The sequence below is a fragment of the Sciurus carolinensis genome, chromosome 3 (assembly GCF_902686445.1).
Source record: "Sciurus carolinensis chromosome 3, mSciCar1.2, whole genome shotgun sequence".
NCBI lineage: Eukaryota > Metazoa > Chordata > Mammalia > Rodentia > Sciuridae > Sciurus > Sciurus carolinensis.
The window spans coordinates 105,263,162-105,276,026 of record NC_062215.1 but is presented as its reverse complement, the minus strand read 5'-3'; the positions used below and the strand labels follow the sequence as shown (position 1 = coordinate 105,276,026).

The 12,865-nt window shown below is 34.2% G+C and overlaps 1 protein-coding gene across 1 annotated transcript in view; it reads right to left on the bottom strand.

Moving 5' to 3' along the window:
- Positions 1-12,865, bottom strand: part of Galnt13 (polypeptide N-acetylgalactosaminyltransferase 13) — a 540,229-nt gene that overhangs the window by 228,681 nt on the left and 298,683 nt on the right. The window contains 3 exon segments of the mRNA XM_047546171.1: positions 375-531; positions 534-581; positions 1,074-1,240. Of these exon segments, the coding sequence (XP_047402127.1) occupies positions 375-531; positions 534-581; positions 1,074-1,240 (372 nt within the window).

The window sequence follows — 12,865 nt, the reverse complement described above, 5'->3', positions numbered from 1 at the left end:
TTCTTTCTTCCTTCCTATTACAAAGTATAGGTAAGAACACCTACATTACCTGCCTTACACTGTGGTAGTGAGGACACAGAAAGTTGCTTTGGAAATGTGCTTATAACCTATTGTATTATTTCAAATTGATTGCCTTTATCTAAGAAGTAAATATTCAGTACATTTATGGTTTGAATTATTTATTTCATCATCAAACACGAATGTTCAACATGACTAAGCCAGTCTTTTGTATTAAATAAGGGGAAATATTACTTTAAAAAATGTGGAATAAACTTTCTGAAATAGTAACTTGGAAGAGAAATTCTGATGGACAGTTGAAACTACCCTTACAGGTTCAGTCATAACCCATGCAGACATAACACAGGAATCCCTACCTGTCTTCCTTTATTCTTGCCAGCAAGGGCTCCAGCCACCCTAATGTGCATTCACAGTGTGCATCCAGAAAAGTTATGACCTGCCCTTTTGAAGCAGCTGCTCCTCGAAGACGGGCTCGTATTAACCCAGAGCGTTCTTCCATCCTGATAATTTTACTGGTACTTCTAAATTTTTCACATAATTCTCTAATGTCAACTTCAGAAAATCTGTAACATGCAATAAGATTTTTTTTTTCAAAAAAATTGAAACTGTTTTAAGACAGAATACAGATACTTCCAAGGTGGAAATACAACATATAGAAATGGTGACCAACTCTTAGAATTTTCTTTCTTTTTTGTATTAGGAAGAATAGTATAAGAGATTTTATCAATTAATTAATGCTATATATCAGGTATATATATTCTCAATATGAGCAAATTGAGGTATATAAATTCTCAATATGAGCAAATTGATAGGGGAGAAAAAGAAATATATTTGAAAGTCATTTTGGTGGATCTCTTAGGTTAATAAAAGTCAGAAAGAATAACAATAAAACTGAATTAGTTAAGTTTTCCTGGAGTGAACTCTGTCAAAATATACTGATGAAAATTTGATAGGTGATTAATTAATTATAAAGCAAAATACATAGCATTGGTTGGCTATTTTTTGATCATAATAAGGCTTTCTAATAAACTAAGTACAAGAAAAAATATTTATACCTCTTTCGCTGGCATCATCTACCAAGATGACCTCAGAGAGCAGGTAGTGTGGGGAGCGATTTATAACACTGTAAACAGTTCTAAGGAGAGTGCTCCAAGCCTCATTATGAAACACAATAACTACACTTGTGTTTGGAAGTTCATCAGGGTAGACTTTTGTCTTGCATCTGCAAAAGAAAAAAGAAGAAGAATGTTAATAAATTCATTTTTTCATTCTGATCATCGTAAGAAGGAATATTCATAATAACACAACTTCAAACTTGAAAGCCCCTTTCCAAGGAAACATTTTATGAATATCTAAAATCATTTTCCTTTTTTAAAGTGCTATGAGTAATCACTGGCCTTTGAAAATTAAATATGCATAATTACTAATATTTTATTTTAACTCCTGCCGAGAACAAAGCAGCATGATTTCCACAAGTCTAAGAAAAAAATCTGAGAAAGCTAAAATAACATTCCGAGACTGTCAATAAAACACCCGGTACAACAGAGACGGATGAATTCATTTAGCGGCTATAATTTTTATTCTTTGTTTATAAAAATTTATTTTATGTCAAAAATTCATAAGAAGATAAACAGACATGATTCTGCAGGAATTTAAAGCATGTAAAACAGGAATTATTTTTCAGTTCTAAAATTTAATCATGTATGATTTCCATTCCATTTGAGAATGCCATAAACCATGTCTACTTTCAAGACAAGACTTAGGAGCCAAATCTTGACTCCTAAAACTTCCTGTTTACTGGAGATCAGAAATAAAATTGACTACCAGCACTTCTCAAACTTCAATGTGCATAGACATCACCTGAGGAAAAGAGTGGGCTGTGACTTTTACCCTGGCTTGAGGGCCCCCATTTGACTCAAGGCAGCACCCTCGCTGGACTGCCTGGTGGGAATCCGTCTGCTGGTGGCCTTCTTCTTCATGGGCTTTGGGCTGTGATCAACAGGATCTGGTGCAGCCACCTGTGGTGTTGACAAATCTCCTGGAGGTTGGAGTCTCCCCTCATACATTTCTGTGCCTGAGGTGCTGGGGAACCCAGGTCTACTGGTAGTGACTGTCGAGGCAAAGGTGAGTCAGGCCCCATCCAGGTCCCTGGTAGTGCTGTGTGGTCTCTTTCTCCTGGCCTTGGTCTTTGCGACCTACCTGATGTTGTTGGCAATCCTGAGCCCTTGCCCTCCCCTAGAGGGCACCTCTGTAGGTGTGGTCCTGTGGTGGCATTGTGAGTGTTGTGTGCAGGTATGTTTGTGTATGTCAAGGTGGCAGTCAGCTCTATGCTGGCCCTGCTTACAGCTGGTGTGGCCACGCAGGTGGTCTTGCTGCTTGGTGATGTTGCCATGTTCCCTTCCACCAGCATCTATCATGTATTCCACAGAGAAGAAGTCTGTGGACCTGTATGGTCCCTGAGCTTGGACAGGTGGGACTCACCTTGTCAGTCCCCATGAATCCTCATTTCTGAATAGCTCCCAGGTAGTTAATTCAGATGCTGCTGGTCTCAAGAACATACAGTTTCATGAAGAACTGTCTAATGATTGCCATTATTTCTGAACTTAATGTTTTGAGAAAAGCTTTCAACTTGGCTTACACATCCAAAACTTTCCAGATTTTACCTTTTCAAGCACTCAGTCCAAAAAAATGTTTGGGTAAATCATATGTTCAATGGTCTAAGTGATCACTCCAAATTTCACATGCAGAGGGTCCTTCCCCATTAACTTGTCTACAGTCACATATTTGTGTCATGTAATTTTAAATCATCATGATTATAGACTGCGAAGAATACCACAGAGCATCTGCAGCAAGAAGAGAAGTTTATTCATCTCAAGTTATTTTTTAACACAAGGTACTAAGGGCCTAAAAAATTAAAATAATTCTATAAGATAAAAATAAACCAGATACCCCCTGCTACTTATGACAACATATTATATTACACAACACAAAGTGGCATTGTTAAAATTTGTTTCCTTTGCAAGTTAGTGAAAAACCCCAATAAAATGTTGGAGTTGATGGCACATAATAAAACAAAATAGACTGTATGCCTGTTGAGATTTTATAATAATTTAAAACAAACTAAGAATGACCTGCTCATTGAAATCTGCATGATAGTCAAGTAATATGGGCATACCTCTCAATTATAACAATTTTCAGCATATTTTTATTTGAAAAGTTTTTACTAAGTATCCACAACAAAAGATACTGTGTCCTACAAAATCAAAATGTAGGGAATAAAAAAAGTAGTTGGACTCAAGGCCATCTCTTCCTATTCTGCTGGCAAAATTCAAATGCTCTCCCTTGCCTTCTCATCATTTGACCTGTATCTCCAGGCAGAGAGACGGAGAGAGAAAAAAAAAAAAATCTCCATAGGTAAGACAGGATCTGCTCTTTATTTCTACTACTGCTCTGAAAACCCACTCTTCTGACTTAACGAAAAAATTCCATCATTTTCAGCATGGCAAGCACAAAATATGACAGAGATCATCATAAATAAAGAATTAAAATTGGGAAAAAAAGGACGTAGACAGTCCACTAGTCAACAACCACAGATTTGACCCAAGACTTTTAGTGACTAAAGGCTTCTCGATGTCATTTAGAATAAAAGTGATTTCTTTTAAATAGAAATTTAATTTGTTACACTAAATGCGAACTAAGAACATATGGATGAGATGTGACTATAGATAAAATATTTAAAATATCAAACTAAAAGCAGATATTTAGGTCCAACATCTGTAACCATTTATCAAGTTTTATTTTTGTGGTTAAAAAATTCACTTACAAATGTTCATTTTATATTCATTATATGTGTCCAAGTTATAATGAGCTAATTTACTATGAATGCAGCTATTATGTTTACTTAGAGCAAATATCCACTGTCATTATTTAATGTAGCATAAAAATAAAATGTGACTAATAGTTTAATAATTTTTCCTCTTCTTCCTATATAAACAGTTATTCATCAAAGAGAATAAAGTTTCAGTTACATGGGATGAATAAATTCTAGAAATCTAATGTACAGTATGATGATTATAGTAATAATTCTGCATTGTATACTTGAATTGTACTAAAAGAATTGTTCTAACTTTCTCATCACACAAAATTATAGTGATACATTGAGATGGGTATTTTAATTAGCTCAATTTTAATAATCATTTTCTAATAGTTATGTACATCAATACATCAAGGTTTACATCTTAAATATATGCAATTTTTTATTTTGAAAGTATACTGCAATGTGTTTGGGAAAATGTCATTTATCAGAGAAGAATTTGGGTAATAATAAAATAACTAATATGATAATTCTTAAGCTATATACACTAAACATTTTCTATGCCATTTTATCCAGTTATCTTGAATACAAAGATTTGTAGGAACAAGAGTAATAATTTTCATGGTATTTGATGGGTTTGTGATACACTGTACTGGTGTTAATGTCTGTATTTCATCAAAGTCATTGTATTGTAAGTTACAGCATAATTTTATGTACCACTAGGAAAGAAAAATAATGCTGTCAAAAACACTATAGCACAATTTTCTCTTATCTGTAGCATCTATTCACTACTTAGAGAGATGAATGCCATGGTGCACACCTGTAATCCCAGCTATTCAGGAAGCTGAGGCAGAAGGATTACAAGTTCAAGGCCAGCATCAGCAACATAGAAAAACTCTGTCTCAAAAATAAAATAAATAAATATAAAAGGGCTGGGGATGTAGTTCAGTGGTAGAGCACCAGTAGGTTCAATTCCCAGTACCACAAAAGCAAACAAACAAATACCTAATTTAGGTAGAGCCTTGAGAAAAACTTTCATTTGGAACCAGATTTCCATGAATACTGCCATGCTTAATTTATGAGTTACCTATGTCAGCACGAATCCTGGAGCTTTTAAATTTCTTTCACCTGTTCTCAGGGTCTTTCTCCAGTTTCAAGCTGCAATGTTTTAGTCTATGAGAGACAAACACTCAGCTCACATCTCAGTAGCAAAATATAAAAGTTTCACTTTGTGAATATCTTGCTTGGTACTATAAAGTTTTTATAAATTTATATAAAGTGATTTTCAAACTTTAAGGAGAAAATGAATTATACAGGGATTTTGTTAAAACTCAGATTCTGATTCAAGTAGATCTGAGATGAGCCCACGGTTCAGAATCTCTAACAAGATCCTTGGAGATGCCAACGCAGTTGGTCCCTAGTTGACTTAAGAAACAAGGCTACATAACCTGCTCAGTTGATGATTAGCAAAAAATAAAAATAAAAAATAAAAAAATTAGAACTGCAGTCATTGTTCTAACAATAAAATTTTTGTTTTATCATATAAATTTAATTTTTGCTGCAATTCCCTGCCTTTCTTTTTAGAAAATTCTTTATTCTAGTCTAAATCATAATGCAATCAATATGAAGAAATGTTAATTGACAATTTCAACACATATAATTAGTGCACATAACTGAACTGACACAATGACTATATAAGCAGCAAGAACCATGTTCACTCATACTTAAGAAATACTGCCTATGTATCTGTTGCCAGCTGGTAGACAATATTATAACTAACTTGATTATATAAGTCATCTGGATTTCAAACTTGCAAAGTGAAAAAAATGTACAGCTCAGAACAGGTGAATACAATGTTTTTGGTTTAACTAAGAAAAACTACTTTGAGTAATGTTTTGTTAAGAAAATGCCCTTAGTATTTCAGCTGGTAGAGTTTTTAACTAGCTGATGTTTTTCCCATAAATAATTCAAAACAAACAAAACAAGAAAAGCACTTGAGGAAAGTATGTTTAAGTTCTTTTAATAAAATAAATAGATGTGACTTAGGTAATAGTATCCTCTCCCAGATAACATGAAAAACAAGTTGTGATATTAAAAGAATAATTTTAGCACTTTTCATCTCAGTTCATATATCTTTCACATAATAAGATTAAAATAGGTATTCTCAAAGGTCTTATTCAAAATATGTGATAGATATTGCTTGGTATACACAGCAAAGTAAAACTCCAATGGATAAATTGGAAAGGACTTTCAACGTTGGCTAATTCTAATTTGTATTTTACAGAAAACAATTCTCAAGTCACATAGCTAATTAAATACTCTGCATATTAAGTATTAATAGATAATAAAGTAATAAATATAATGCAATTTATTTTTAAAGATAACAATGTTAACTAATGTTTCCTTTCTCAAACACTTATGTTATATGAAATTTTAAATGATATTCGTTTATGAAGACATCATTTTCTTTTATGGAAACCTCTAAATGGAATTGTAAAAACTGATATTATTGTGGGGTCACAATGTTTATGTAATTAACTTTGGAGTAAAAGTAACAGACTGTAATAGCGATTGATGTCCACTCACCAAAGCAAGTTCCTGAGATCTGATTTTCTGGTGAATTCATAAGTTTTAACATGGCAGAATTTCTTATAAACACTGCATTGATATGCTAAATTAGTAACACTTAAAGGAAGTGAAAGTTTATTTCCTTTTAATTGTTTAATGATTTATCAGTGACACCTAATATTGACTGAATGTTGTAATTATCCCACATGATTGAAAAATACTGGTGTGTGGGTTTCAGTAACAGAGATTGCAATTAAAGTGTCTGGGGTATGGACCTGGGTAATGGAATTTTTATTTCACACATGTATAGGTATAAAAAACTACTTTGTGAAGTCAAAGTTGAGAAATGTCACACAAATCTATTTAATAAAGACATTTTTAAATATGTAAAAACTTCTTTTTGTCTTCATCAATATTTTAAGATAAAATGCACTAGGTTAATATCTTTTTATATCAGATGAGATTAAGATGGCACTATTTTCTGTATTTGTAGGTGTGGGGAGTCAGAAGTTCTCCACTTCATTTACAACTTCTTCTGTCATCTAGATGTACACAAATTTTCCAATCTTCTGTCCCTTTGCTGTGGATTTAGAAACATATGAGAAAAAAAATCCTGTTGCTGTACTTGGGTGAGAATGAGGGTAGAATCATGTTTCCAATGTCTGTAACACGGAAATACTGTGAGATAGCATGCCTATTTACCATCTTTCCCCTTGGCTATGCACACATTATGGGAACATAAACTGTTACAATTTGATTTTATCCTTTTCAAAAGCATATTGATGTTTTTAGATAAGCTCAGAACACAACATGCCACATCAAAGGAAGAAAAATTGACTAGAAGATGAGACTGTGAATCACAAAGATCCATAATTACACAGTGGTTTAGTTAGACACAATCCGTTTAGAACTCCACACCATGGCTGTCAACACTAGTTTCGATTGCTGCTCAGTGTGCTAGTGAATACCTTTAACTGCCTGAATAAAAGAAGACTAATATTATAATTAAAGACTTACAATAAAGTTCTCTACATATTTCTTATTTTTAAGAGCTATGAGAAGTGCAGAATTATGTGTTGGTTTCTATTTCCTAATCAATATTCATATCCACAGAGAGAAATTGCATCATTTCCAAAGCACCCATGCAAAAGAAAACAGGAAAGCAGTTCTTCCATAAAACTAAACAGCTTGGGGCCTTGAGGAAAATAAAACATGGGTTTCTTTAGGTTGATTTATATGTATAATGTGTTAAGTCTTCCAAAAGTAAGTTCCTATCTTAATTTCTTGACTAAATTTTCTTTAAAAATCAAGGTTTTATTTTATCTTTTCCAAATACTTCTGTTTTAAAGTCCAAGTGTATGCTATAGTCCATACCATAGTCATCCCATTTGCTATCAGATCCACTCCTGGCTCCTTCTTTTTTCTTTGTGTAGGGGGTATGGAGTGAGAGGGCTGTTATCAGCAGAATACATTTCCAAAATAGTCTCATTTCATGGCTTTTGTTTGAAATAATAACACAGGGATCTCAGGTTGGAAGTCAGGGAATTTCTTTCTCTAACCTACTCTAATTCCATAGAAGATTACTCATGTCCCTTTCACAGCTCATACATGCATAGTCTCAGTATTTCCACTTACTGAGTGAAAATATATAACTTTCACAATAAAGCTATCTAATCCTATAGACTAGAAAATATTTAAAAAACAGAGAAGTAGGAAGATTTATCTTATTTACCTCAATTTTTGCAGAATCTAGCATCCTGTGTGTCACAAAAAATATATTAAATAATGAATTGAATAAATGAAACTTCACATTATAAAAAGCAGTCTATTTTATGAATTATCAGTTCAACTCTCCAATCATATCTCTACATTATTATAATCTGAACTAGAGGTGTAGAAATATAATTTTTCTACATTTCATTTTTATATCTTCTATTACTTATGTTTTCCAATTCTCCAGAAACAGACAAATAAATAGACAAGAGATAGGGAAAGGAAATATTATAAATAAGAAAATGGGTCTGCAAGTTATTCTGTTCTATTCTAATGCATTTCCCCCAAAACTAGTGGCATAGTTCCTATTTGGACATACTGGACATATTCCCAGGCAAGATCTGTGGATGATTGCCTCCTTCATCTGCTATTTACGATCTTTCATTAAACTACAAACTTTATTTTGTCATTACCTAAATTATGGTAAACTCATCACATCTATATTGCAAAAATTTTGAGGGTCACAAATGAAATTATAAAGAAATGATGTGAATGTAATTTATTATTAAATTATTCTCATGATGCACTAAATAGATAATATGTATAAGGTCTCTAAAATTACCTGGCCAGCATTGTGCCTGGTAGGATTCTAACCATTCCCATAGTTCTAATAACTTGTCTTTAGTTCCTGTGAACAATCTTCAATTTTATTCCCCATGTCCAACACAGTTTCAATCACAGATTTTTGGTGTCCAGATCTTTAGACTTGAGGACACTTGTGTTATGGTTGGATGTGAGATGTCCCCCAAAAGCTCATGTGTGAGACAATGCAAGAAGGTCCAGTGGAGAAATGATTGGGTTGTAAGAATCTTAACCCTATCCGTGATTTAATTCCTCATAGGGATTAACTAAGTGGTAACTAAAGTGGTAGGGTGTGGCTGGAGGAGAATGGAATTGGCGTGAGGCTTTGGGTATATCTGCAAGGTGAAGACTGTCTCTGCTTCCCTCTGCCACGCTCTTCTGCCATGATGTCTGCCTCACCTGGAGCCCTGAAGAATGGAGCTTGCTGTCCATGGATTGAGACCTCTGAAATTTTGAGTGCTCTAAAAAACACTTTCTTCTCTACAGTTGTGCTGGTCAGGTCATTTAGTCACAGCATCAAAAAAGCTGACTAAACAAACAACTTTGTTTGTCCAGTGTAACTTCAGGCAAGGGAATAGGAGCCCTTTCTCCTTTCCTTAGGACCTTCTAAAGCATATATTACCCCCAGTCTCAAAGTTCTCTCTGACTCTAGCTGCTCATTGTTAGATCTTCCTCTTTATTACCTTACTTTCTGCATAATACTTTGTGTTAGAAGAATGCAGAGATTACATTCTGCCACCTGCTGAGATCTCTGCTTCTTGGTTGCACTTGAACATCCATGATCTTATTCTGCCAACATGTCACCCCTCTTATTACTCAAACCAGAATGGTCGCTACTACTTTCTCTACCCTGTAGGTCTATCTCATTACCATCTTTCAATCTGAGCCAAGGTTAGGCCATGTTTTCCACTAGTTAAGCATGATTTAAGAAACACATATGAAACAGAAGAGTAAGTGGGTACCTTTCATTCATCTCTTAATTAGGTTGCAAGCATTGTACTATGTGTTTTTATGGATTGTCTCATTTGACCCTGAGAACTGAGATGTCCTACAACCATATAGTATAATGATAGGACTATAACCTCTCTATAGCATAAATAATTTCATTCATGCTTCAGGAACTTCAGAAAATAAATTCATTCAAACAATAAACTGTTCAAACAGTCTCTTTCTCAAGAGGAAAGACTACTCACATAGGCAAACAACCCTCTTCACCAGATAATATATTGTTTAACTGCACAGACTGCCTGCTTACAATTGACTTCAAGACTCTTTCCTCATTACATTATGTCTACCAATCCTGATCTACTGCATCACATACTTTCCAAATTTCAATGAAATACCTGCATTGAAAGCCCTATCTTAAGCTGCCTAAACCAAGAATGCCGAGCTCTATAAATGACAACATTGGCCTCCCATGTTCAAGATACTAAGGCTACCTGTCAAGTTGCTGTTCTTTATGGCAATAGAAAATAAACAAGGTTTCCATCAACAGGTTATTCCAGTGATATCTGACTAAAAGAAAATATAATCCTCACAATATTTCTAGTGAAATAGTTATATTATTACTCCATTTGAAAGAACTTGATGTTCAGATCTCTAACAGTTTCCAAGTAGTAGAACTGATGCAAGAGGCAGCCTAGCCTCAATAGTTGCTATTCTCCTTCTTTGCATATGGGGTAAGGGATTTTACTAACACAGTGAAGACTTTGGTGACAATGTGACACCACTATCTTAAATTAAACTGCCTTTCTAATAAAGATGATAAAATGTTGTTCTTCCAGTATCTCTGGATGGAAATAAAAAGCACTTGCATGTGAAGAAATTTCCTACAGTGATTATTAGAGTGATAATAATTTTGAAACCTATAGCAATAAGTGCCCATCAAAGCTTGGAGCTTAAACATAGCCAAGGTCAGAAAATGACACTGGCTTAACTTCTGGAGACTGAGATGATGTTATTACTCTAAAGTCAGAATGGGACAGTATATACCTAGAGTCAGACTGTTTTTTTAACTGTGCTTCACTTTCCTTAGCTGAAAAAAATGGAAGAAGCTAGAGATAAAAAAAGAAGGTGGAGGAGGAGAAAAGGAAGAAGAAGGAGGAGAAGGAAGAGGAGGAAGAAGAAGAAATAATGGTAATTATAATAATGAGGAGAGGAAGTAAATATGCAAGGCATTTGGGTCAGCACTTTATATATAGTATGCATTTGTAACCTATGTGTGTATGTACATACATATGTATATATTTATAACATATATACATATGTTACTATACCTGTGTTTTTTAATTGCATATAGACAAAGATGTCTTCTTTGAACTAAAAATACAGAAGAGTAAATGCAAACAAAAATCCATCTAGATATTGTGTTTTGGTTCATACAGCATTCTACTGGCAAAGAGATACAATTTGTAACCTACTGTACCACTGTCCTCTGCAGAAATAAAGCTTCGAAAGGAAGAGCCCTTAAGGACTTAATTTATAAAGAACTTTAGCCTAGTGGAAATTCTTCAAAATAAACATTCTTTGTCTTTTTTTAAATTAATACAGTGCCTTATTACACTACTGGCTAGCAGACGACCTATATCAACCAAATCAAAACAAACCAAAACAGAAGCAAAAACTGATAGAAACATGAGTCTTCCAGGGCAACTACAGGGAAGATGTCATTCTGTATTTTAACTTATAAGCACGTTTAAGTTCCATATTTAGGAAGTATTTACTGTTTTATGAGTTAGCTCTGTCACTGCACTTAGGGAAGAAACTATCTTTGCTAAGGAGAATCCCTTAATGTTTTTGGAGGAGCAGACATCATCATGAAGGCTTGGATTCCCAAAACAAAAGCAATTATTAAATTACTTGAATAAATAAGAGAACTTCACACTTGCTTCATGAAGGTGGAGGCTTAAAGTGGGGGAGACCAAAGAAAAATAAAAGAGACTAGGGAGAGGACACGAGCAGGTAAACTAATGTAAGACTAAGAAGGCCAGTGGACTTTTCTCAGTGATGTGATTAGCAGGAAGATCTTTAAGATTGACTGAGGCCTGAAATTCAAGTTTGACTACAATGCCATAATGCAATCCCATCTCCCCTCCCATTGTCCATTAAATTTAAGCTATTCAGTGGTTTCATGACTATATCTCTAATTTGGGAAAGAAGCCAAATTTAGTATCTGAAGTACAATATTGAGGAGCAGAGGAAGTAGTCATAAAAGCAATCAAAAGACATTAAGTCCACCAGGTAACTGAAGAAATCTTGGGAAGAGCTCTAACATCCACAGAAAATTCCCTTGGGCTTTCAGCTGACTCATATTTAACAGACAGGGTACACTCAGCTGACATCTGGGTTGTATTAAAAAATAAAACTTACTATTACTCTAATTTCCATCCAAATTGGCAACTATATACTCCCATTGGAGTAATTACTGCCCTGAAGGAAATAGTTACTGAATAGCCTTTTTTCCACACCTAGGACTATTGTGAAGAACTCTCCTGAATTTTGGAAATAAGCTAAAATACAACTCTGTAGACAAAAGTAAAAGAATACTATTCAAATAAGTCCTGTGGTCTTTGTTGTTTTAGAATGTGAATTTAAGAGGTTGTTCCTTTTGTGTTACCTCTGAAAAGGCTCTTTTCTTCTGTTGAAAGTACTTAACTTTGTCTAGAATAAATGTGTTTTTTGTATGTGAAAACTATAATTAAAGTGACTCTGTAACAAAATTACTTGCTACTTTCATTTGTAAATTTACATTCTTCCATTGTTAATGACTACAGCACTGAACTTTTTTATCAATAGATCTGAACTCTGGAACAGTTTTTGCTTCTGTCCTCATGTATGGTCTTATTCAAATCAATTGACCACCCTGGAGTCTCACTTTTAAGTCCTGTGGCAATAAAACTACTCTTCACCCAATTCAAAGCCAGTAACATGTTGTTGACATCATAAGGGTTAAGCTGACATTAAGAGTCAACAGATTCTTGTGGTATCACATACAAAGTGATGCCTCCTTGAAATATTCTTGATCCTCAAAATATATTTTCTTCAGAGTGAACCACAAAGAAAATTCTGCACATGTACTCCTCTACCTGAGGTTTTGATGGTCCTTCATCA